We start from the raw sequence: 27258 nt of genomic DNA on the forward strand, positions 1-27258 counted from the left end.
AAAGCTAACCCCTTCTTTTGGGCTGCTGCAATGACCCTGGCTTTCAACAGTGCAATTGAGCACCAAATAGTTCCAAACTCCTGGAGAGGGTCAGTAATTGCTCCAATTTTCAAAGGTGGCGACATTGTGCTTCCAGAAAATTACAGGCTAATTGCCCTCCTTGACAACGAGGTGAAGTACTTTGCAGGAGTACTATTAAATGAATTAATGACATGGGCAGAGGACAAAAATATTATTCCACAAATGAAACTGGTTTTACACGTGGAGCAGGGATTACAACAAACATATTGGCTCTTAATATTTTAATAGAGAAGATTAAATTGAATTATAAATCACTACGTCTGTTATGTTGATTTTAAGTCCACATTTGGCATTGTTCGGCGTAACCTTCTCTGGGCAAAGTTAACACACTGGGGTATCTCGCCCATGTTATTAAAAGCAATACAACTTCTTCACTCAGACACATGGGTGTGAATAAAAGTAGGTGACAGCACCATTCTATCAACAAAGATTCGCACCAAAACGGGATTAAAACAATGGTGTGTTTAGGTTCAATATCAATTTAACCTGCTTTTGGCTGGCTTATCACAGCTACTCAACACAGATAACTCACAGGTAGCCAAGTTAGGAGCTCAACAACTCTCAAATTTGTTATATGCAGACAAAATTATGATACAGATAAGCCAAACGCAAGTTGACCTGCAGTGTATTATTGATGAACTCTTCAGATATACAAAAACGAACTGCATGACTATCAATAAAAATAATAGAAAATAAAAAACAAGGTAAGGGTGATCAAAAATAGAAAAAGGAAAAATTGCCCTGGCTATCTACATGGCCAACAGCTTCAACATGCAAAGGAATGTAAGTGTGTTGGGGTGCTGCTTGATGATAGGGGCACTTTTCTACCCCATAAGCAGGAGCACAACGAGAATATAATGCCTTAACTGTTTCTTTCCAAACTTTAAAAAGATACATGGTTGTCTCCGGTTTTGATCCATTGCTAAAGGATGTCCCAGCTAAGTTATTACCATCCTTAGCATACGGCAGCGAAGCCCTTCATAGGCTAGATTTGTCATTTCTCAATACAGTCATATTAAGAACTTGTATGCACCTTTTCAACCTGCCGACCAGTGCCTATCCTGCCCAAATTTGGTTGTAGTTTGGGCTGATTAAACAGGCAATTGCAAGGAGGGGTGCTTATGTCAAAACTTGGTAGACATTGAAGACGTCCAGCGATAAAACACTAAACAATTTATTTTGTTTATTTATTTTGAGGGTTTTATATAGCGCAAGCAAGACCCTTGCGGGTATCAGAGCGCTTTACAGTCAAACGGAGAAAGCAAGGTGTAGCAAACACAGATATAGGTGAACAGCTATAAATGGCATATACAAGACAAAATGACAGCTATTGAGCACAAAGACATAGATAGTTATAATATACAGTAAGGCTAGCAATAGGCCAGAGTTAACGTGAATTTAGCCATGAGGATCACTTTCATTTCTTTCTTGAAGTAGGCCAATGACGGGTTCGTTCTTGTTTGTGGGCAAAGCGTTCTAGATCTTAGGAGCCATACCAGAGAATGAACGGATATAGGGGTTTTTTTTCTTGACAAATCGTTGTGGTTTTAGAAGAAGCGTCTTGGCACTCCTGGAGACTCTGCTGCCTGAAGAGAGCTCCAGTTTCTGAGCTAGGTAGAGTGGGGAATTGTGGTGTAGGGCTTTGTGCGTCATACAAGCGATTTTAAGATGAATTCTAGCTTCAAATGGTAGCCAGTTGAGGGCTCTCAGGTCAGGGGATATGTGAGAGTTTCTCTTTGAACCCGTGATGAGTCTCGCAGCTGAGTTAATAGTGGCTCTTAGTGGGGCTGTCTATGACCTTGGGAGGCCGCATAGGGTTACCTCCCCGTATTCCACTCTAGGTATAACTAGGGCTTGCACTGCTTGTTTGAAATCGACGGCTGGCAGAAAGGGTTTCAGTTTTCGCAAGGTCTTCAGGTGGAAGTTGGCTCCTTTTGTGGAAGCGCTGATATGCTTCTGCATCTTTAAGTTGCTGTCCAGCGTTATCCCTAGTGATTTTGCTGAGTCAACGATGAGAGGTTGTCCTTTAAGAGCTGTTAGGTGCTTCAGCCGGTCCAGGATAGTGGGAGTTTTGTTAGGGGGAGCAATTAAGAGGAATTCCGTTTTGAGGGCATTTAGTTTCAAATGGTTTTCGGCCAGCCATGTTTGGGTTTTTAGAAGAGTGGAGTTGGGAGATTTGATGTCATCAAGTGAGTGGATCTTGATGTAGATTTGGGTGTCGTCTGCATACATATGGAAGTGAATCTTGGCGAGGCTGAGAAGATCGGTAACAAGGTTGAAGAGGGTCGGTGAGAGGGAGGAGCCTTGTGGAACTCCTAAAGTGACTGGCATGGGGTTGGACAGCGATTGGTTGAACTTAAATCTTTGGGATCTGTTATGAAGGAAAGAGGCGAACCAGTTAAATACTGTATCAGACAATCCCATTCTGTGTTTAAGGAGTTCAAGCATGTTGTCGTGTTTGACGGTGTCAAATGCTGACGATAGGTCGAGAAGGATGAGAAGGCAGGCCTCGTTTTGGTCCAGGATTTTTAGAGCGTTGTTAATTATATGTGTCATGGCTGATTCGGTACTGTGACCTGCACGGAAGCCTGATTGAAATTGGTTAAGCAGGTTGAATTGATCAATGTGCCTGTTAAGCTGCAAGTTAACACATTTTTCCAGGAGTTTGGCTAGCATAGGTATGTTAGAAATCGGACGATAGTTATTAGGGTCCAAGGGGTCGGCTTTTGTTTTCTTTAGGATAGGCGACACCTGACCTGTTTTCAGGCTGTCTGGAATGAGTCTTTGAAGGAGGGACGTATTTATGATCTTGGTCCAGAGAGGTAGTACAAGGGGAATTAAGTCTTTTAAATATTTAGCCGGGAGCGGGTCTGTGAAATGATTGGAGGGTTTCAGAGAGGTTAGCGCCTTTTAATATGGGGTTTTCACTGTAAGTATTGAAGAGGGACCAAGTGGCATTGTTTTTGGAGGTTGAATTTTGGGAGGATGTTAGTTTGTGCGCCAGCCAGTGGCACAGATGAGTTCTTGTCCAAGTCAGAGATGGATAATAGGTCCTTGAGTAGATCTGATTTTATGGATTCTGTTTTAGAAGCGAAGAAGGAAGCAAATTCTTCACAGGTGGGTAGAAGAAGAGGGATGGCGTTCGGGAGACTGGGTATGTTCTTGGTTTGGGTATTGATAAGATCGAAGAGCTTTTTGGGGCGGTTCTTGGCTTGGTCTAGTTGAGTCCTGAAGAAGTCTGTTTTAGATTTTCTGATTTTCCTAAAATAGGAGTTTCTGGAGCGTCTTAGAAGCTTGAGGTGGTCAGCTGAGGGTGCGGCTCTCCAACGCCGTTCAATTAATCTGAGAGAGCATCTGTCTTCATTTAGCCTCCCATCGTACCAAGGTGTTGAGTTTTTTGTGGAAGCTCTTTTCAGTTGAAGCGGTGCTATGTTATCAAGAAGGTTGTTCATGGAGTCAAAGTAGTGATTGGTCAGCCCCTGGACATCCTTTAGGTCATCCGGGGGATATAGAGGGTTTGAGTTGGTGGTTGTTAAAGGGATAGAGCCAACGTTTTTCAGGTTTCTCTTCCATATCTTAGTTCTCAGGGGTTGTGTTGGGAGACGTTTGACCTCTTCCAAGACTTGGAAAGAAATAATGTGATGGTCAGACCAGTCGCATGGGAGGATCGAGTTGAGGTGTGTGGAGTCCACATTAAAGATTACTAGGTCGAGAATCGCACCTTTGTCGTGTGTAGGGCTATTACATATTTGGATGAGATTAAGGTCGGCGAGGAATGGTAATCCCAGTTGAGGTTGAAGTTCCCCAGGAAAATTTGCTTATTTTGATGGCTGTAATTTGACACAAGGATATCCATGAATTGTTCTATGAATGTGAGGTTATCTCCGGGAGGGTGGTAGAAAGTGTGAAAAGAGGTGAATTGATTGTTATTACTGGCGATGTTTAGGCAGAGGTATTCACAGGAAGAAAATGCAGGGGCATTCGAGTTGGACACTGTTAGGCTGCTCTGATGTATGCAGGCTATCCCACCTCCTGCCCTGTCTGTTCTGTGGAGTCTGGTGTTGTCATAGTTGGGGGGTAGCAAGATGTCCATGATGGGTGTAGATGTATCATTTAACCAAGTTTCCGTCAGGATCAGGATGTCAGGTTTGTTAGAGAGTAATAAATCGGCTATCTCCGCTGCATGTCTGGCTGCAGATCTGCAGTTTAGGAGAATACAATTTAGCCGCGTCCTGTTGGGTACTGTGTTGTGTTCGATAGTGAGGGGGATTCTAGTGAGGTTATTTTCAACTATGCCTCTGGAGTTATGTCTGGTGGCTCTGAGTGTTGATAGGGATAGATTGAATTTGGGATTCTGTGGGTAAGAAAACTGGGAGCCCGGTGATCAGTGGCGGGGGAGGAAGCTCATATGAGTGAAGGAGGGCCCCTACTTCTATAGTAGATAGAGGGTTCATCATCATGCTGGGGCAGGATAAGGCATTAGGGTCCGGCACTGTCTTCCAACGTGGGAACCCCTGAGCCTGGGGGCTTGCAGATAGATGTTGGGGGTGACTAGAGTTCTTGGAGTCAGGGAAAGAGCTGTATTCCTGATTGATTATGATTAAAACTGTCAAGAAATCAAAACACCCCAGCCAGGATATAATTGGAGTCGGCCTTCAACACTTTAGGCGCACGGTCATTATGGGAGCAAAAAGGTCACACAGCTGTACGATGATAAATGACTCTAAAATTCTTAAACAGAAATTCCTGACGGTAGTATGGGCTCTATATCTAAAGAGAAAAACCATGGGATTTCTCTTTGGTCCTCTCTCATATTCCGCCTCAACTACAATCAGAAGTGTCAAATTGTTGCCGCTTATGCGGGTCTGGTGTGGAAGACATAATCCATCTGTTTTGTATCTGTCCTAAGATTTTAATGGAAAAGAGAGCCCTTTAACATAGGGGCATTCGCTCGTGCAGAAAAGCTATTGTTCGAGGCATGTGGGCTGCTGAATTCATATCTGTGCATAGATCGCCGCCTAGTGTTGGGTCCGGATGTTTGCACGTTGTTGTCCTGGAAGAGTCTTCGAAGTATCCTTGGATAGGTGACTCCTCCCCTGGACTACAGTGCGCATGGGCATCCTCTCCATCCTCAGATTGTTTTTTTCCGCCATTGGGTTCGGATGTGCTATCTTAGCTCAAGTTAGGAAAATATTTTTTCGAGGCCAAAAGGCCTTTAGTTCGCGTCGGTACTGTTTATCGATCGGGTTTCGATAGAATTTGTTAGTTTACTAACTTTCAGCACCGATTTCTTTCGCATTTACCTGTCCATCGACTACTTCGACGATGGAATCCAGGACGCCATTCAAAAGGTGTCCGGTATGCAATGCGAAGTACCCACACATCGACGTCCATCCGGTGTGCAACAAATGCCTTTCGCCGGACCACGACGAATCAACATGCATGGCCTGTGCCCGGTTCCGCTCCAAGAAGACTCTGCGGAATCGACGAGCGGCGAGACTTGAGGCGCAGCACGCGGCACCGGCCCCAACAGACATCTTCGGCGAGGCCGAAGACGTCGAGGAATTGGAAGTCTTGCCCTCCAGTCCCGTTTCCGAACACGAACCCGGATCGGACGAGGAAGACGAGTCACTCTTCCACAGAGGTGAAGACGACACCGAGGTAGGAGACGACGAGGAGGCCTTCGGGGCCGAAGAAAGTAGCTCCAATGATGAACAAGGCCTACCTGTTCAAACCGTTCAAACACCAGTGCCACAGCCTATGGCTCCGGTCGAGGGATCGCCTTCGGGCCTTACCCGAGACCCATCCCGCAGTTCTTCGGCCCCGCCCTCGGGCCCGGCCTCGGACGTTCAGCGGCAGCCATTACTACATAAACAGGCTGGTTTCCCTACCACAAAACCGAAACCGAAAACTGCTCAGGTTCCAACGAAACCGAAACTGAAAGTAGCGCTGGTCGGATCGAGGCCTTCGACGCCAGCGCACCGCGTCGGCACCGACCGCACCAAGAGGGACTTCGGTGCCGAACTTGAGGCGGGCGACGTTGGAGTCGACAAACGGAAAAAAGCCATCGGCACCGACAAACCTGCTCGGCTACCGGCACCGACGACACCAAGGGCCGTACCGCCTGCTGTGTCTCACATCGCTCCCTCGACGACACCTAAGCCTCAGGTATCGAAGACTTCGACGGTGATCTCTTCACCTCGACTCGATGACCCGCCGGCGCCGAAAAAATCTACGGCCGCCTCTACGAGCCTGGCCGGTGCCAAAGCCTCGAAGGCGCCCCAAGTACGACCTGGTGCGACGCAAGGCAGCAAAACCACAACTGTCCTCCAGGACACGTCGGGCTCCGGTTCGGTCGGAGCTCCCGCAGCCTCTTCGGTGCCGACCAACATTACCTTCGGCTTGCCTCCGTCAACAATCCCAAAAATGTTCCAACTCAGGACACGGGTCACCCAACCTACGGTCACACCTGCTGAGACGTCTCCGGCACGTATCATCGACGCCGGCACTGGCAGGATGATTCTCCAGGACCGAAGGATAACTTCGGAGCCGCCATTGGACCCTTTCAGGATCCCACTAAAAAGGAAGTTGCCTGCAGAATCGGAACCTCTCCTTTATGAACCCTTCCATTCATCCTACCAGGATCCACACCGGTTCTCCCCCACACGCTCCGATACAGACGCATTGGAGGACTACATGGCTGTCCAAGTCCCCTACCATGTAGACACGGACCCTGATGACCAGCAGTACCCTGATCAAACTTGGGGCGACCCTGCAGACCCCAGTGCACCTCTCGATGCACAGGATCCACAACTCTATGGGGCAAAGACATCTCCTACGGAGGACACTGCGGCGTTCAATGCTCTTATCGAACGTGCTGCCAATAACCATGGGGTGCAGCTTCACTCTGATACCATCGAAGATGACTTTCTAATGGACACCTTTGCATCCTCAGAAAGACATGTAAAGACTCTGCCAATGTTGAAGGGGGTCCTCAAACCAGCCAAGGACATTTTCAAAGAACCCACCAGGGCACGAGTGATAAACCCCAGGATTGATAAAAAATACAGATCAGCACCTGGGGATCCTACTTACATCAGAGGACAATTACCACTCGACTCCATCGTCGTAGCGAATGCACGCAAGAGGGCACACTCGCAAACAACAGGTGACGCTCCTCCCCCGGACAAAGAGTCCAAGCTGTTAGAAACCTCTGGCAAGCGAGTTGCCGCCCAAGCTGCCAACATATGGCGCATAGCCAACACTCAGGCGCTCCTTGCTCGCTATGATAGAGCGCACTATGACACACTGGAGCAAATATTCCAACATCTCCCTGACCAGTTCAAGGAAGGCGCAGAAATGCTCATCAGAGAAGGACAGCTACTAACGAACGCTTCCATCAAATGCGCACTAGATGCTGCAGACACGGCTGCCAGAGCCATAAACACAAGCGTCATGTTGCGACGACATGCCTGGCTACGGATCTCAGGATTCAAGCCTGAGGTACAAAACAATATACTGAACCAGCCCGTCAACCCCGACTATTTATTCGGGCCAGAGGTTGACACCACCCTCAAAGATAAAAAAGGATACGGACACTGCAAAGTCCATGGGCGCACTACAAACTCAGTCCTTTCGGAGCGGCTCCTTTCGTCGCCCCGGAAACAAGGGAGCAGGTAGAGGACAGGGGTCACAACAAACATATAACAAAGGCAATACACAGACCACCTATGATAAAAACACCTGAGGTGGATATCGTGGCTCCAGCACAAAGGGCAGAGGACGCGGCTACGGCAACACCAGGTCCTCCCCCAAGAACAAGCAGTGACGCCCTCTCCCTTCCTCCCGACCACATAACACCTGTCGGGGGAAGGCTACAAAGGTTCCTGTCCACGTGGAATTCCATCACCACGGACAGGTGGGTCAAAGATATTATAAAATACGGTTACTGTCTGGAGTTAACCTCCACTCCACCCACAATACCACCAAGAAGCCGTCCTATGTCCTCAGAGCACTTAACGCTCTTACAGCAAGAAGAGCAAAGTATGCTTCTAAAAGGCGCTATAGAGGTCGTACCCATCCACGAGCAGGGTGCGGGAGTGTACTCCCTCTACTTCTTAATTCCAAAAAAGGACGGGTCGCTCAGACCTATATTGGACCTGAGACCCCTGAACCAGTACATTCTTTCAGAGCACTTTCATATGCTCACTCTACAGCAAGTCCTTCCGCTTCTCAAGCAGGGAGACTTCCTAGCCACACTGGACCTCAAGGATGCGTACTTTCACATACCCATCCACCCCTCACACAAAAAATACCTCAGGTTCACTGTTCAGGGGCAGCACTATCAGTTCAAAGTCCTTCCCTTCGGCGTGACAACAGCGCCCAGGGTTTTCACGAAGTGCCTAGCTACGGTGGCAGCACATCTACGGAGGCAGCAGATACACGTCTACCCCTACCTAGACGACTGGCTCGTTCAAGCGAAGTCAGCCCAGCAATGTGCAAGCCACATGTCCCGCACCATTCACCTTCTTCACAGTCTGGGATTCTCACTGAATTATCCAAAGTCCCATCTCCAGCCCGCACACGTACAACAGTACCTAGGTGCGACTATAGACACTCTGGCGGCCACAGCTCAGCCAAATTTAGTGAGGATCAACAGCATACAACTGCTGATCTCCAAATTCAAACCCAATCACTCACTTCCAGCGCGAGTGTTTATGCAGTTGATAGGCATGATGGCCTCCTGCATCTTCATAGTCCCGCACGCGAGATTACATATGCGCCCACTTCAGGAGTGCCTAGCACGTCAGTGGAATCAGGCTCAAGGACAGTTAAAGGACCTAGTGTTGGTGAGCGGTCGGGCATACAACTCTCTGCATTGGTGGAATCCACAAAACCTTTGCAAGGGCCGACCGTTCCAAGAGCCTGTCCCACAAATAGTACTGACAGCGGACGCGTCTCTCCAGGGATGGGGAGCTCATGTACTCCACTACACAGTGCAAGGACTATGGACAACACAACAAAAGAAGTTGCACATCAACCTTCTGGAATTGATGGCAATCTTCCTAGCCATGAAGGCATTCAAAGTACATCTATGCAACAAGGTCGTGTTGATCCGGACGGACAACATGACCGCAATGTACTACATACAGAAACAGGGAGGCACACACTCTCCACAGTTGTCTCATCTGGCTCAGAGCATGTGGAAGTGGGCCATTCAAAGGAACATGTTCCTCATGGCGGAACACCTCCCTGGCAAGGACAACCAGATGGCGGATCTGCTCAGCAGACACAGCCACCAAATGCACGAGTGGGAGTTACACCCATCAGTACTCCAACCGTACTTTCAGCAGTGGGGTCATCCGGAGATAGACCTATTCGCGACAAGCGAAAACGCAAAATGCCCAAGCTTCGCCGCCAGATTCCCACATCCGCAGTCGCAGGGCAATGCGATATGGATGAACTGGTCCGGCAGATTTGCGTACGCTTTTCCCCCAGCGCCATTGATACCGCTAGTGGCCCGCAAACTCCGACAACACTCCCTGACACTCGTCCTAGTTGCTCCCACGTGGGCACGCCAGCCGTGGTACACCACCTTCCTCGAACTTTCCGTGGTGCCGCACCAAAGGCTGCGGATCAAACCCGCGCATTTGACGCAGAACCATGGAGAGGTTCAGCACCCAGATCCGCAACAGCTGAATCTGGCGATCTGGCTCCTGAAGTCCTAGAGTTTGGCTATCTCAACCTGCCACCTGACTGTATGGACATCATCAAGGAGGCCAGGAGACCCACTACCAGAGCTTGCTATGCAGCCAAATGGAAAAGGTTCGTCATTTATTGCGGTAATAATGACATCAACCCGCTGGACGCATCCATCCAAAACATCATCTGTTATCTCTTACACCTATATCGATGCAATCTGGCGTACACCTCTATACGTGTCCATTTGACCGCAATATCAGCCTATCTGCAAACCAGGCAGCACCTCTCTCTATTCAGAGTGCCTGCCATCAAAGCATTCTTGGAAGGGCTCAAACGAGTCATTCCACCTAGTCACCCACCGGCTCCAATGTGGAACCTCAACTTGGTCCTCACACGCCTGATGGGTCCACCCTTTGAACCTCTACACTCATGCGAGATTCAATTCCTTACCTGGAAAGTGGCCTTCCTAGTAGCGATCACTTCCCTCAGAAGAGTTAGTGAACTCCAGGCACTAACCGTTCAAGAGCCATTTATTCAGGTTCACGCCAACAGGGTCGTACTACGTACCAACCCCAAGTTCATGCCCAAGGTAATATCGCAGTTCCACATGAACCAGACTATTGAACTGCCCGTTTTCTTCCAAAACCCACAAACTGTTGCAGAAAGGGCACTACATACACTAGATGTACGGAGGGCCCTCATGTACTACATCGACAGGACTAAACCATTCAGGAAGACAAAACAACTGTTCGTTGCCTTTGCCCCACACCACAAAGGTAACGCCATCTCCAAAGCAGGGATAGCCAGATGGATAGTTAAGTGTATTCAAATCTGTTATCAAAAGGCAAAACGCACATTAACTATTCCACCACGAGCCCACTCAACACGTAAGTTGGGGGCTTCCATGGCCTTCCTAGGAAATATTCCCCTGCATGATATATGCAGAGCAGCCACATGGTCCACTACACACACATTTACAAAACACTATTGCGTAGATGTGCAGTCAAAACAGCAGGCAGCTGTAGGACAGGCTGTTCTCAAAACACTTTTTCAGACCGCTGCAGCTGGCACGGGTAGCCGCCGCTAATAGAGGGCACTGCTATGTATTCTATGCACAGATATGAATTCAGCAGCCCACATGTCTCGAACTGAATATGCTACTTACCAGTATGCATCTGTTCTTGGCATGTAGGGCTGCTGACATTCATATCGCCCTCCCTCCTCCCCGGCGCCTGTCGCAGCTGCAGCTCTCAGAATTACTGCAAGCATGGTCATCACTTTCTGTATCTACTCCATCACTGCCACAATGGCGAAAAACAATCTGAGGATGGAGAGGATGCCCATGCGCACTGTAGTCCAGGGGAGGAGTCACCTATCCAAGGATACTTCGAAGACTCTTCCAGGACAACAACGTGCAAACATCCGGACCCAACACTAGGCGGCGATCTATGCACAGATATGAATGTCAGCAGCCCTACATGCCAAGAACAGATGCATACTGGTAAGTAGCATATTCAATCCTATAATTTAATTCCCTCAATACGTATATAAATTGGTATTTTACAAAATAAATCAACAAAGGGGACCAAAAAGTTAAGTTAAGTCAGAAGCATTTTTTACTACTTGATTATTTTGTCATTAATTGAAATTGCACTTTTTGCTAACTTGTGTAATAATTTTATGTTCGAGGCATATGCGTTGCAGATTACACACTTTTGCATAGATCGCCATCTGGTGTTGGGCCCGGATGTTTGCAGTTTGTTTTTCCTCTTGGAAAGTCTTTGGAAGTCACGAGGTCGGTGACTCCTCCTTTGGATCGTATTGCGCACGGGCTTCAGCTCCATCCTCAGATTGTTTTTTTCCGCCATCGGGCTCGGATGTAATCTTTGCGCTCCGGTTCCGAACATTTCCAGTTCGACGATCGAAGCGGAATCCTCACCTCACATCGCGGTATTGTTTCGATCGCGATCTCCTCAAAATCAACGCACCTTCTCATCGACAAATCTTCGGTTCCAGTTGTCGACTGTGGCCTTCGGGCCTACCCAAGCTCCGGTCCCAGCTGATGGAAAGAACTCCATTCAAGAAGTGCCCTCGATGTGGGTCCAAATTCCCCCACACCGATCTTCATGAGGTATGCAACCTCTGCCTCTCCCCTGAACACGAGGCTCGAGACTGTCCGGCCTGTAAGTCTTTCCGATCGAAAAAGACTATTCGGGACCGAAGAGCCAGAAGAAACATGGCACACTCCTCGACCTCCATTCCAGTCGATATCTTCGGAGACGACATCGAAGATCCGGGACAGCAGCGCACCGAAGAGGACCTCGTCGGTGCTTCCGAGGCCGACGACTCCGATGTGGAAGACATCACTCCGGGTCGTGAGTACTATACCCCACACCCGCGCCAACACCCAAAAAGGCTTCGATAACTCCTTCGCCTCCGGGCCTAAGCAAGACCAGAGACACTGCTTCACACACTCCACCTTCGTGCCCGGTGAAGAATCCAACTAAGCCTTCCGGCGGCTCGGGCTCGAGCCAGCCTGCCAGCGGTGCCGAGAAACGCACTTCGGTACCGAAAAAGAAACCAGCCTCTACCTCGACACAGAGCCAAAGCCCTCGGGGTCGAAACCCAGCGCTTCCGTACCGACGCCATCTTCGGTACCGGCCAAACACCATAAGGCCCTCGGCACTGACACTTCCAAGCAGAAGCCCGTCTCGGCGCCGATCAAAAAATCGGAGGTTCCAAATCCCAGTGCTAAGCAAACTGGCACGGACAAGCCTAAAAAGTCATCGGCCCCGATAACTTCGGCGCCGACGGACCAACCATTGTCACAGGAACTATTTACACCGGATCCCTTACAATAAACTCTCACCAGGGATCCAAAAACTGGACATCTGGCACTCTCTTCCAAAAAGAGACATTTGGACAAACCAGCTCCGCCTCCACCTCCAAAGAGGAAGGACTCTGCTACCTCTCCTTTCAGAATACCTTCCCCCACCCTCTCCACCTCCGCCCCCTCCGCCTTCTCCACCTCCACCTCATCGCTCTCCGACCCCGTCTCCAGACGATGATGATCAGGGGGACCCATATCACGATATAGGGGATGTGCCCACAAGACCCTACCCCTACAGGATCCCCAGACCCATGGGACGACTACAATAACCCAGATATTCCTGACGTCCCACAAGATGACCTTTACCCTTCCAGGCCATCTCCACCGGAAGACTCATTAGGGTTCCACCATCTACTTCAAAGGGCGGCACACTATCACGGGGTAGAGTTGCACACTGACCCAGTGGAGGAGGATTTCCTCCTCGACACATTTGATACCACACATAGGTCTACATCCATACTACCTATGCTTAAGGGGGTGGTAAAGCATGCGCCAGAGGTTTTTAAGGACCCAGTCAGGGCCAGGGTCATTAACCAACGCATAGAAAAAAAATACAAAGCTGCCCCCACAGATCCCGCCTATATCAAAGGGCCAGCGCCAGTAGATTCCCTAGTGGTTTCCACTGCACGAAAAAGATCAAATTCCCAGGCGTCAGGCGAAGCACCACCACCTGACAAAGAGTCAAAGGTACTGGACGCATCAGGAAAGCGCACCGCGTCACAGGCAGCCAATATATGGCGTATCGCCAACACCCAAGCGCTATTGGCCAGATACGATAGGGCACATTATGATGAATTGGAAAACATAATGCACCACCTCCCTGAAAGATATAAAACTAGGGCCAATGAATTAATTCAAGAGGGTAAGACAATCACTAACACCTCTATACACTGTGCCTTAGATGCAGCAGACCACGCCTCCAGGGCCATTAATACTAGCGTCCTCCTCCGTCGCCATGCTTGGCTAAGAATATCAGGATTTAAACCAGAGGTACAAGCCTCCATCCTGAATCATCCCTTTGACCAGGAACACCTATTCGGCCCAAAGGTAGATGAGGCCCTCGAAAAAATGAAGGACACCGATACGGCGAAGTCCATGGGAGCCCTACAGTCACACCCTCCTAGGCGCTCTTTTCGCCGTTCTTCCTTTCGGAGTACATCTAGAGGCTACTCCTCAGATAACGTGTCCACTTCCTACAAATCCCCCACTCAGTCCACCTTCACAAGGGGTTATCAAAGAGGCGGCTATAGGGGCAACAATAATAAAGGCAGAGGCAAAACAAATACCGCCCGCTCTGCCACACCGCCTACCCAATGACTCTTCCCTCCCCCCGCTCCCTCCAGACCATCCCACTCCGGGGGCAGACTTCAAAATTTCCTTCATGTCCTCAGACAAATGGGTGACCCAAATTATTCGGTCAGGATACTGCCTGGAATTAACATCTACCCCCCCAAACATTCCACCCAGGCAACGCCCAATGTCACAAGAACATTCCACATTACTAAAGCAGCAGGTAATCTCCCTCCTACAAAAACAGGCAATAGAACACGTTCCCGTCAATCAGCAAAATTTAGGGGTCTACTCCCTATATTTTCTAATACCAAAAAGGGACGAGACTCTACGACCGATTCTAGATCTCCGGCCCCTAAACACATACATACACTCAGACCATTTTCACATGGTAACGCTTCAGCAGGTGCTTCCGCTCCTCTCCCAGAACGACTTTCTCACCACACTGGACTTGAAAGACGCATACTTCCACATTCCAGTACACCATGCTCACAGAAAGTGCCTCAGATTTGTAGTGGACGGACAACACTACCAGTTCAAGGTGCTCCCATTCGGAGTCACAACAGCACCACGGGTATTCAAGTGCCTAGCGGTAGTGGCGGCACACCTCAGAAGACAGCACATTCACGTCTTCCCATACTTGGACGACTGGCTGATAAAATCCACTTCATACAACCAATGTGTACACCACACCGCCACTACAATCCAACTACTTCACCAACTAGGCTTCACGGTGAACCACCAAAAGTCCCAGCTAACACCATCCCACATAAAACAGTACCTCGGTGCCACCATAGACACCTCAAAAGCAATAGCCTACCCCAATCCGGCCAGGATTGCAAGCATTCAGGCTTTGCGACAAAAATTCATACTTCAACACTCCCTTCCAGCAAGAGTGTATATGCAACTGATGGGGATGATGGTCTCTTGCATTTTCATAGTGCCTCACACAAGACTCCAGATGCGTCCACTCCAAGAGTGCTTAGCGCGCCAATGGAACCAGGCCCAGGGGCAACTGACAAATCTGGTGTTGGTAGATGGTCGCACCCATCGCTCTCTGCAGTGGTGGAACACCACAAACCTTTCCAAAGGTCGACCGTTCCTGGACCCGGTTCCACAAATAATACTAACAGACGCATCGCTCTCCGGCTGGGGAGCTCACCTATTACATCTCACAGTGCAGGGCACATGGACGACTCAGCAAAAGTTACTCCATATCAACCATCTAGAGTTACTAGCAATCTTTCTAGCCCTAAATTCGTTTCAACTGCGGATTTCAGGCAAGGCAGTCCATGTATTATATTCAAAAACAAGGCGGTACACACTCTCCACAGCTCTCTCAATTAGCACAGAGCATATGGAGATGGGCAATTCCACACAAAATCTTTCTCCTAGCGCAACATGTCCCAGGAGTCCAAAACACCGTGGCAGATCTGCTCAGCAGACAGACACAACAGATCCACGAGTGGGAACTTCACCCCCAGGTTCTTCATCCGTTCTTTCAAATGTGGGGGCATTCACAGATAGACCTCTTCGCCACCCACGAAAACAAAAAACGCCCAAGCTTCGCCGCCAGATACCCACACCCATTGTCCAAAGGAAATGCGATATGGATGAACTGGTCAGGCAAATTTGCGTACGCTTTTCCACCTCTCCCACTAATTCCATTAGTGGTGCGAAAACTACAACAGCATTCCCTCACACTGATCCTAGTAGCTCCAACATGGGCCAGACAACCGTGGTACACCACGCTGCTGGAACTCTCGGTAGTCCACACCAAAAGCTACACCTCTCACCAGGCCTCCTAACCCAGAGCCATGGAGAGATCAGACACCCGAACCCAGCTCAGCTCAACCTTGCGATCTGGCTCCTGAAATCCTAGAAATTGGATACCTAAACCTTCTCCCTGACTGTATGAACGTCATCAGAGAAGCTAGACGCCCTACCACTAGAGCCTGCTACGCTGCCAAGTGGAAAAGATTTGTGGTTTATTGCCATAACACAATCAATCCTCTAGACGTGTCTATACAACACATCATATGCTACTTACTCCACCTACAAAGGTGTAATCTAGCCTATACCTCCATTCGGCTACACCTTGCAGCAATTGCAGCTTACCTACAGAACAGGCAGCACCTATCACTTTTCAGAATACCTGCCATTAAAGCCTTCATGGAAGGCCTAAAAAGAATAATTCCCCCCAGAGTACCACCCTCACCTGTGTGTAACTTAAATATCGTTCTCACAAGGCTGATGGGGCCTCCCTTCGAACCTTTGCATAAATGCGAATTGCAATTTCTCACATGGAAAACCGCTTTCCTTGTAGCCATCACTTCCCCTAGAAGGGTCAGTGAGATTAAAGCACTTACAATACAAGAACCTTTTCTTCAAATGCACCAGAACAAGGTGGTTCTCCGTACCAACCCAAAATTCCTACCTAAAGTCATTTCCCCTTTTCACCTAAACCAGTCTGTGGAATTACCAGTATTTTTCTCGCAACATCAGACCGTTGCAGAAAGAGCTCTACACATGCTAATGTCAAACGAGCCTTACTTTACTATATACAAAGAACACAACCTTTCAGAAAGACCAAACCACTGTTTGTCTCTTTCTCTCCACCACACAAGGGCAACCCCATTTCAAAATCAGGGATAGCTAGGTGGATTGTAAAATGCATCCAGATTTGCTACCACAAAGCAAAACGAACGCTATCCGTTCCCCCTAAAGCCCATTCTACACGGAAGATAGGGGCTTCTATGGCTTTTCTAGGGAACATCCCATTAGATGATATCTGCAAAGCAGCTACATGGTCAACACCGCACACTTTCACTAAACATTACTGTGTAGATGTGCAAACCAAGCAGCAAGCTAGTGTGGACCAGGCTGTACTAAAAACATTATTTCAAACCACTGCAACAGATTCCGGTGGTCTACGCTAGGGTTGGGAACTGCTATATAGTCTATGCAAAAGTGTGTAATCTGCAGCTCATATGCCTCAAACGGAATATGCTACTTACCAGTATGCATCTGTTCTTGGCATGTAGAGCTGCAGATCTACACACGCCCACCCGCCTCCCCGGCTACCCGTATCTGTTCCAGTCGATCTTATTTAGATACAACACACATGGGTTTCTTCACTGTTGTTACTACGCTCCATCTTTCCCTGCTGGCGAAAAACAATCTGAGGATGGAGCCGAAGCCCATGCGCAATACGATCCAAAGGAGAAGTCACCGACCTCGTGACTTCCAAAGACTTTCCAAGAGGACAAACAATCTGCAAACATCCGGGCCCAACACCAGATGGCGATCTATGCTAAAGTGTGTAGATCTGCAGCTCTACATGCCAAGAACAGATGCATACTGGTAAGTAGCATATTCCTTACATGTTACTGTTACGGGAATAATTGTTTTTATATGCAAAGAGCTGTAATTAATTATGTATTATAATGAATTAGAATTTGATTTGAAATTCAGTCATCTTCTGATCACAGCTTGATAAATAGCTCTGTTCGGTTTCAACTCATGCTCCAGTCACCTTCCCATGTAGATATGAATAGGCTGTACATATGATTCCAACAGGTTTTATTGTACTACCTAATCATCTATCATTCGTCCACAAATCCACCCTCCGCCTGAGCCCTCTCCCCGAAGAGCCCACAGACCTAATGGAACACCTTCACTTCAAGATACTGGCCAGCTCTACCTCCACCCTCCGAGGAACCCTCATCTACTGACCCCCTGGACCCCACGGACTTTTCGCCAACTCCATCACAGACATCATCTCCCTGCATGCCATCGCGTCCACCAACTACACCCTACTGGGAGACCTCGACAACCAACTGGACCCCAGCACCACATCCCTCCTGGGCAACCTCCACAACATTGGACTCCGCCAGATCGTGACCGAACCCACACACTCATCAGGACACACCCTCGACCCCCTCTTCACAACAGGAAACTCCATCACCTTCAGCCACACCACCAAACTCCCATGGACTGACCATCGATGCGTCCACTTCACCTTTAGAACACCCACTATTCAGACACCAGCACCTGCTCCCACGAAGAAACTGGACCAGAATCACTGACGACCAGCTAACCTCATCACTCAGCAACTCCACCCCAACCATGTCGTAAAACGACGACCCCAACACCGCAGCCCGAACCCTGCACAGATGGATCTCCGACCTCGCCAACACCATAGCCCCCTCAAGAAAAACACCCACGCCAAGAAAGCTAGATGGTTCACCACCGAATTTCGAGTGTCCAGACGCACTTGCCGCTGCCTCAAAGGCCTTGAACACCAAATCCACAGAATCCCACAACAACTTCAGAGCTGCCACCAACGCCCACCACCAACTCATCAGAAAAACCAGGAAAAAAGCGATTGAAGACAGAATCTCCACTCATGCACACAACAGCAAAGAACTCTTCAACATCATCAAGGAGTTCGCCCAACCCACCAGCGAGTCCACCAACATCCCTCCCGCACAAGACCTATGCGACAAAAAGCACCTTTTTACACCACAAAATCAAGAGCATCTACGACTACTTTGACGAAAACAACCAACACACTGAACCCTCACCAGCCACCCCGACACCCTGAAGCCAGCAATCGACAACTGGACAGCCCTCACCACCGAAGACACACTGAAGACAAAGTCAATCCACTCCGGGGATCCCTGTTCCCACCACATTTTCTACAGAGCCCCCGACACCATTGCACCCCTGCTCTGCCACACCATCAACCGCTCCCTGGCAACCGCCTTGTTCCCCAACTACTGGAAACACGCGGAGATCAGCCCCCTCCTGAAGAAACCCTCGGCGGACCCCACTGACCTCAAAACCTACAGACCCATCTCCCTGCTCCCGTTCCCAGCCAAAGTCATCGAGAAAGCCATCAACAGCCATCTCGTCACATTCATCCTGCTTCAGAAAAAAACACTACGGAAACCGCCCTCCTCTCCGCAACAGACGACATCCGCACCTTACTGGACAAAGGAGAAACAGCAGCCCTCATCCTCCTCGACCTCTCGGCGGCGTTCGACACAGTCTCTCACCGCACCATAATATGCAGACTCCACGACGCAGGGATCCAAGACAAAGCCATCGACTGGATCCGCTCCTTCCTCTCAGGCAGAATGCAGCGGGTCAGACTCCCCACTTTACTCTCGGACCCTACACTTACCACCTGCGGAGTCCCACAGGGGTCCTCCTCAGCCCTACGCTCTTCAACTTCTACATGGCTCCGCTCGCCCCCATCGTCGGAACCTACGGATTCAACATTGTGTCATACGCAGACGACACCCAACTCATCCTCTCCCTATCCAACGAACCCAACACCGCCAGACACAACTTTCGAGAAGGCATGTAAGCAGTCGCCAAATGGATGAAAAACAGCTGCCTACAACTAAACACCAACAAAACTGAAGTACTCATCATGGGCCCAAACACTGACTCCTGTAACGACACCTAGTGGCCCCCCGCCCTCGGAAGCCCGCCCACCCCCACGGACCACGCACACAACCTGGCAATCATCCTGTTCTCAGAGCTCAGAATGGACCGCCAGATCAACTCCGTCTCGTCCTCCTGCTTCCTCACCCTCCGCCTCCTACGTAAGACCTTCAAATGGATCCCCCTTGAACACAAAGACAGTCACTCACACCCTGGTCACCAGCAGGCTCGACTATGTCGACGCACTCTGACGGAATAAACAAAAACCTCCCCCGCAAGCTACAGAACATCCAAAACGCCGTCGCAAGACTGGTCCTCAACCTGCCAAGACACTGCCACATCTCCCAGCACCTGCTCGCACCCCACTGGCTTCCCTTTGAAGCTAGAGTCACCTTCAAGATGCTAACCCACGCTCACAAGGCCCTCCACGACACCGGACCAGCATACCTGAACAGCTGACTCAAATTCCACGCACCACAAAGGACTCTACGATCAGCCCAGCTCTCCTACGACGTGGTCCCCTGCACCAGAAAGACCAGCTCGGGAGGCCGCTCCTTCTTCCGCGCGCCCCATGCCTGGAACGACCTTCCGCTCCACCTCAGACATCGCTCCCCATCTTCGCAAGAAACCCTAAAACTTGGCTCTTCGACAGACCACCTTCTTGATGGACTGGAACCTGCGACCCCCTCCCCCCAGTGCCTTGAGACCCTTATGAGTGAGTAGTCGCGCTTAACAAACACCTGATTGATTTTATCACTCACAATCCTGATTTATTACCTTGTCTGTTGCCTCCTCTGTTGATAATTTCCTTATGCATTATGTACAACATTAGCATGGAGGCTTTTCCAAAATAAATGAATAAATATAAAGAAAAGTAAATTTGGTAATTCTTACCTTTTAAATTGTGCTAACTTTGTAATTTACAGAAATGGCTCAGGGATCCATCAGCAGTGTATTTGTGACTTCTGGTTCAACAACGAATGGCACACGATTTTCTTCTGGGTAAGCCTTCTCTATTAGTCTGCATATTGGAAAAAATGTTTTAATGATAAATGATGATGGCATTACATTGCTTGCTGATTTGGAATACAGGGTTCTCCAGCGTTGGATTCTTCCTAGATTAATAGACTTTTGAGCTGTTCTCCATAGTCAGGCTAGGACCTGTTTTTATATTTAATGTAGCTGTGTCAAAGGCATACATTTAATACTTTAGGATCTCTGGTCGGTGAGATCAGTGAGATGCCTGGCCGAAGATTATCTCCTCATTGACCATTTTCTGTTTTCTAACACAAAAGAAGTGCTCAGTCCTTCTGCAAGCTTAAACTACTTCAAACTGAAGATTTCCAGAGAATGTTTGCTGTGTCACCTCTTAAGCATCTTTTGTCTAAGAAATTTTGAGTAGGTCTTGCTGTCCCGCTACAGACCGCTTTAGCCATTTGTTTCAGATTCATTGTTACTAATACTTACCTTAACTCAGATAGGCTTTCTTGGCTGTTTCAATTATTTGCTCCTAATTCAACGGATTTCCTAACTTTTCTCACTCTTCTTGTATTTGCCTGCCTCTGGAGTACTTTGGTTTCACCACCTTTTTTTATTTAACTAATTGTATCCTTTCACTGCAGACGACAGGGAATTATTTTTGTAGTGCATGTTTCTACAGCAGTTTGACTTCCAGCACTCTGATCAAGTGCTTGGTCCTTTTTCTTTGCCCCTCATGTTTTTGCCTCCTCTTACTCCTGTGTATCTCCTCCTTGTAGCTGCTGCCACTCCCTGTACATCCTGGCCTTTCCCATTGCTTCCACAACTATCACTTTGCTCTTATTCTATCCTCACCTGAACTGTACAATTCTTTTTTTTTTCCTGGCAATTTCCCTTACAGCCCTCCTTCCCTTCTTCGATACCACAGCCCATGCCTTCTCTTGGGCTGCCACCACTATGAAAACTCAGCAGGGCCGGCTTTAGCTCTGGTGGCTCCTGGTGCATCAATATTTTTTGGTTCCCCTCATGACCACCTCCTCGGATTCCCTCACTACTACCCAGCAAAAGTGCTCTTCATTTATCCATAGCCCCTCTCTCACATACATTACATTTGTTTTAAAGCGCTGGTGAAGGCTGGCTTTTCTTTTGGACTTTGCAGTCCACATAAATTACAGATCTGTTCTTTACAGCTGGCATATTAACTCTCTACACTACTTTAAGGTGAGGCACAGCACCAGTAGACAAAACTCTGATCTTTCTCTCTAGCACCAACGTAAAGCCAGCCCTGATTCTCAGACTTCTGGTGCTGCGTTTTATACTTTCCATGACTGTCCAACATGGCCGCTACACGTGTGTTTGAGGCTATCTACACGCATGTCTGGAGTCTTTGTTGCCCACTGTTAGATAAATAAACCTTTTGATGTCTGCGTGCTTGAGCCCTAATGTTTGTGAGATAAAGCATGTATATTACATTTTGTTACTACCCTAAGCATATTCCTGGCATATATGTCAGGATTGTGCCCTTCCCTTGGCAAACTAGTGCCCCCGGCATATTGCTGGTAATTCATAGCATTCAGTTTCCACCCATGAGATATTGATGGTAATTCTTGACATTTTAATGTTTTTCATGGCAGGATTGTGCACACTGCAGCCAAAATACTGGCCAAGACCCAGTGAAGGTTATTCTGTGTCCTTTGGGAGCATCTGTGTCATGATGATTTTCTTTGTCTCTTTTGATATACTTTAGGGCACAGATAGCATAACCGTGTTAATACTTGACACATTGGACACATCCATGCAATCAGATGGTGATACAGAAACACTTTGTTACAAGCAAGAATATTGTACTTTTTTCAGACCGATAGGTCTGACTTGCATTTTCAGTTGCATGTCAGGCAACTTTTGTTGGGAAATGCATGTTAAAAAAACAAAAACAAAAAAACGCAAGACCCTTTGGCATATCAGTCTTGATAATTCTCCTTCAGCGAGACCTCTGCCCGGTGAAAGGGGTGAAGTCTTTGAAACAATATGACTCCATGGTCCTTTCAACACCCTTGTGCTATAAACAATGTTGGTACTTTCATAAGTAAATATGTAACAAACGGAGCTTAACACTACTTGTAAACAATTGTTGCTATATGTGACACACATAAGGACATTGAAACTATGAACACGTCACACATACCTAAACTAAAAGCTTGGCTGCTGTTATGAATACAGTTAAGATTAAGTCATGTATTTGTGTACATAGCAAGATTGACTGACTTTGACAATGTTGGTTTCGTCTTAGTCTAGCCTTTCCTCTGCCTAAAAATACCAAGGCCAGAAAGGGCTTTATCTCAGATGATTCTTCTGTAATTGCCTTAAAACATCGCCGGTCTTTCAAGATTGTTATATTCATCAGAATTTTACTCAAAAGGAGCCAAAAGCAGCCTTCGGTTTTCTTTTGCACTTGAGAGGTCATTTCTTTCTCTGGTGAGTAGCTAGCTAAATGTTCTACAGCAGCCTTTTTTTTGAGGGGATTATGTTCTGCAGGTCCCAACGAAGGAATATAGTGGGATATTAAAGGAATAAGAGGGTGAAAGGTTCCAAACTTATCTGGTTTTTAAGAGGTAAATTACAAAGCTGCTCCCATTTGTGAAACATTGTCCTTTGCCATGAACCAAGACTCATGATTAGCTCCAGTCTTTACAGAGTGTACAGTAAAGTGCAGATACCAGTCACCTGCCCTGTACTAGTAGTTCAAGCTCCATAAATGTAGTCCAAGTGTCTGCAAAGGCATCTTTTCCAAATTTTTCAGGACGCTCAAAGCCAGTTTTTGAATACAGCAAGATTTGTCTACATTTTTTAGGTAAAACTCCTTGGCTTCATCAGATCACAGATTTATTGCTATTGTATAGATAACTTATCAGATATTCACTTGGCCACTGTAGCCTCATGCCTCCAGAAACAGACATTTGGGAATCCCCAAAGCAGAGTCCAAATGAAAGGCAGACATTTTCAAAACCTTCTTGGTGTTCAACTCTCAAATTAATGACTTTGACAAATGTATGAACTATGAGACCACTTCATGTAGATCCATTAACAGATAGTTTAGCTCAGTAGCACCAGTGCAGCCTGCCAAAAGGGACTTTCGTATGGATGCTTCTATCCACAGATCCCTCACCCTTTTAAACATTTCCCTGGTGCTAGAATGGATCTGGAGAATTTCACAGGATTGCTCACGCATGCTGACTAGTGGCATCATGCTGCTCATCAGCGGTTCTGCATCCCCCTGGAAGTGACGGAGCGTAGCCACACGTAAGTGCCACCTCAGTGCACTGTCAGTTCTTTTCCTGCTCTAAAATCTTACACCGATCTGGGGCTCCACTTTTATCTTTCATTAGTCTTTCGATGATCCCAGAACCTTTCTGAAGTAATCTAGGAAACTATGTGCCCTCCAGAAACAGGCTTAAACTGTGCAGCTACTACAAGAAGATGTTGATCACTGACCAGTACAGGGTTTGTCTCTGGTGCTTGACCTTCAGCCACAACGCTTAAATCATGTGAAAAACTTTTCTTTATGCACTTGAAGGTGATCCAGGACCGGAAGGCGAAGCTCTACATTGCCCAACACAAGAGAAGGTTGTGGTCAAAGCAAAAGTCCCCTTTAATTTGTGGGCCTGTCTCTGTCATGAAGTCTCATCCACCGGCCGGTCTGCTTCCTGCTCAAAGTCCTTGTGTAAGTTGACGTGTTAAGGCCAAGCACAGATATAAAAAGACAAATTGGGTCTCTACAACTCCCCTCAGTTTTATTTAGAAAGAGAAGGCGCAAAGTTGTCAATATGAAAGGGTACCCGTTTGATCTCCCTGGCAGAAGAGCAGATTCCTCAGTTGATTTACTTTGCCTAGAGTTTGTTGGGTCATCCTCTATCCCATGGCAGATTGTTGCCTTCAGTGAAGCCATGCTGCTAATTTTTTGTGCAAGGGCCTCCTGCCATATTTCTGCATGTGAATACTCCCCATATGCCATCTGCACCTTTGGAACCTGTTTCCCAGCCTGCACCGGTTCTGGTGCAGTCTTCCACACATGCTCCGCGACCCATGCTGGTTCCTGCTGACCATGACTGCACCAGTGGGTAACTTGGTGTTGACATGCATGTCGGATCCCGAGCCCCGAGCTGTGCTACAAAAGTACAACCTCTTTCCTTTCAAACGGATTGTAAACCAACACCTCTCCCATGATGCAGCTATCAACAGAAGTTCCATTCTCCTTGGCTGCGAATCTGACCCTGTGCAATATCTGGGTAGGGTTTCTGAGGATACTGATGATGAAGAGGAAGGGGGTGCTCTGCTCCCACTTACTCATCATACTTATGATGCAATGTACATAGAGGTACAGAATTTGTAAAAAATTTTGCAGAGTTTTATATAGCACGAATTTGACCCAGTATCGGGGCGCTTTACATAGCACCAGTTCCGTTACATAAGGACACACATTCATTTTTGTTAGGCACGGGGAGATTAAGTGATTTGCCCAGAATCACAGGATATTCAGCGTCATTACCGAGACTCGAACTCAGTTCCCCAGGTCCGAGGTCGAGCACCCTAGCCATTAGGCCAACTCCTCTCCCCTTGGTTCGTTGGACATATTCCCTGAAACCAAACTTGAATCACCATATGGTCCACCAACAAATAAAGTGTTTCGTTTGCGCAGGAGAGCAGCTTGGGTGCTAGATTTTTAGTTTCCTTCCATTAAAAAAAAGTCAGTTGTCCTCACAGAAATTCTTCTGATAGTGCCTACGGCCTGTGATCCATTTTTACCTTCTAATAAGGCCCTTACTGACACTTCAGTGGCTGCATGGTCAGAACTCTGTTCTTTCCCACTGCCTAACAAGCAGGTAGCCTGAGGACCTAGACATGCATAGTTGACCCAGATTTGTTGACTAAATGCCCTACAGCTGAGCGCCTCATGCAGACTTTCACTGATAAGGTTAGCCATAAGTTTCTTCTGACCAGTCCTCTGGACAGTGAATCTAAGCTAATTGAGGTATACAACAATAGAATTATTTTCATCTGCAAGTTTGGTTGTGAGGTCTTTCAATGCTCTGTGCTAGCTAGCCAGTGCATTCATGCTTTCTGGGACAAGGCCAGCGAGATCTTAATGACTGCTCCATAAGATTGCATTTGCAGGGCTCTTAGAACTAGCATGGTCTTGGAGGAACGTATCGATCAGGTCTACTAGATTTTGGGGTGATGTACAGGTGTCCTTAATGGACGTCCCCTTTGATGGGTCCAGATATTTTTGGGTAAAAGGTAGACTCTGCTCTAGACAGGTTCAGAAATAGCCCATCGGCAGCACGATCTTTAGGATGGTTGACACCAGCAAAACACTTTCCACACCAGTTCCATAATCTCTCTTTGACTTTGCTGCACCAAGTAATCAGATGAGACACAAGAACTACGTCACCACTCTAAGCCCTGACCCCACACGCCAGCTACGGAGCCTGTGTCTGGGTCCACTCTGCGCTTCCCTGAATTTCCCAGAGCCTAAGCAGCCCCCACCCAACTAAAAGAGTTTTATGATGCAATGCACCTCATATGTCAGCGTGCCGACCCCTCTGGAGCCCCTTCCTGCCCCATGGCTCTTGGTGAACCCACTGGTTTTTGCTGGTCGGTCCGCACCCGTTGGACCACTCCAATTAGTGGTTATATCCAGACCGGCTGCTTTGAGTGATGTCATTCTCGGCGGTTCCGAACCCCATCATTATACCCGATTTGGATGTGCAGCCATATCGGCGTCACCAGACGTTAACTCGAGCGTTAGCCCAAACTCGACTTTCCAAGTCGGAGCCAGGGCCTTCTTTTTTCAACATGCCCTTTGAGGAGTATGGTTGGGAAGGATCGGAGGATCCTTGTGACTACCATAACCCCTTGAAACAGCCTGAAGACAACTGGTATGAGAAACTGACATGCCAGTGGTCTGGACACCTCCCAAGACAGACTGGCTTAGTCTCTCCTCCTATCGTGGCTACTGAGGAAGGAGTTTCCTTTGCCATGCTGGTGAGGAGGATGGCTGAGGTCCTGGCCCTTACACTGCCCTCAGCGGCAGTCGAGATGAATTTCTAGACAGACGTGCTTCAACCAAGAGTCACCTGCAGAGAACCTTTTTAATGAACCCTCGCAGATGTCCTGCTCGGGGCCTGGGCCAAGCCTGCACTGGGGCTTCTGTGCACACAGCAATTGCTGCCACCATTGCTCTGCTTTTTTTGAGCTGGTTTGGACCATCGCATTCATTTACAGCCATTCATTATTAGGTCTCGCCTTCGAACGCAGCGCAAAGCGCTGCTGTCTGCCAGCGAGATCTATTGTTGCTGACTTGCCTCGGAAGTGGGACAGGAGATGGGCACGTGCAAGGCTTTTGGCGGATTTGACCCGGTGTACGCGCACGTGAACACGCACGTGCACACACGCGATGTGCACATCTCCTGTCCCGCTTCCCACCACATGCCAGCCCCGTTGGAGCGGGCCTCTGCAAGATGGAGCCTCTTAGAATTGCAAAAGTACACTTTGTGCCAACAATAGCCCACACGGAGCCCCTCCAGCCCTTCTTCACTCACCGGGCTGCTCTTCTGGGGGGGAGGGGGGGGGGGGGGGTTCCTCCTCGCGGCTGCAGCACTTCTGTTGCGGGGCTTCCCTGCACTCCTGGGAGCCCCGCGCTGCTGTGGTCAGCCTCGGCCACCGCATTCTTCACCCGGGCCCCCTCCTGGGACCCGGGGCTTCTCTTCACTCCGGCCACCACCGCGGGGCTCTCCCTCTAGCATGGGAGCCCCGCGCTAGCACAGCACGCCGGTTTCTGTTTTTGCCGGAGCAGGCCCCGCCCA

The 27258-nt window shown here is 48.4% G+C and overlaps 1 protein-coding gene across 11 annotated transcripts in view; it reads left to right on the plus strand.

Moving 5' to 3' along the window:
- TFDP1 (transcription factor Dp-1) overlaps positions 1-27258 on the plus strand; it is a 392616-nt gene that overhangs the window by 342910 nt on the left and 22448 nt on the right. For all 11 annotated transcript variants that reach the window (XM_085622724.1, XM_085622729.1, XM_085622731.1 and 8 more), the window contains one exon: positions 20344-20419. In XM_085622724.1, coding sequence (XP_085478850.1) covers positions 20344-20419 — 76 coding nt within the window. The remainder of the gene's footprint in view (positions 1-20343; positions 20420-27258) is intronic.

Source organism: Triturus cristatus, chromosome 8 (assembly GCF_964204655.1).
Source record: "Triturus cristatus chromosome 8, aTriCri1.1, whole genome shotgun sequence".
Classification (NCBI taxonomy): domain Eukaryota; kingdom Metazoa; phylum Chordata; class Amphibia; order Caudata; family Salamandridae; genus Triturus; species Triturus cristatus.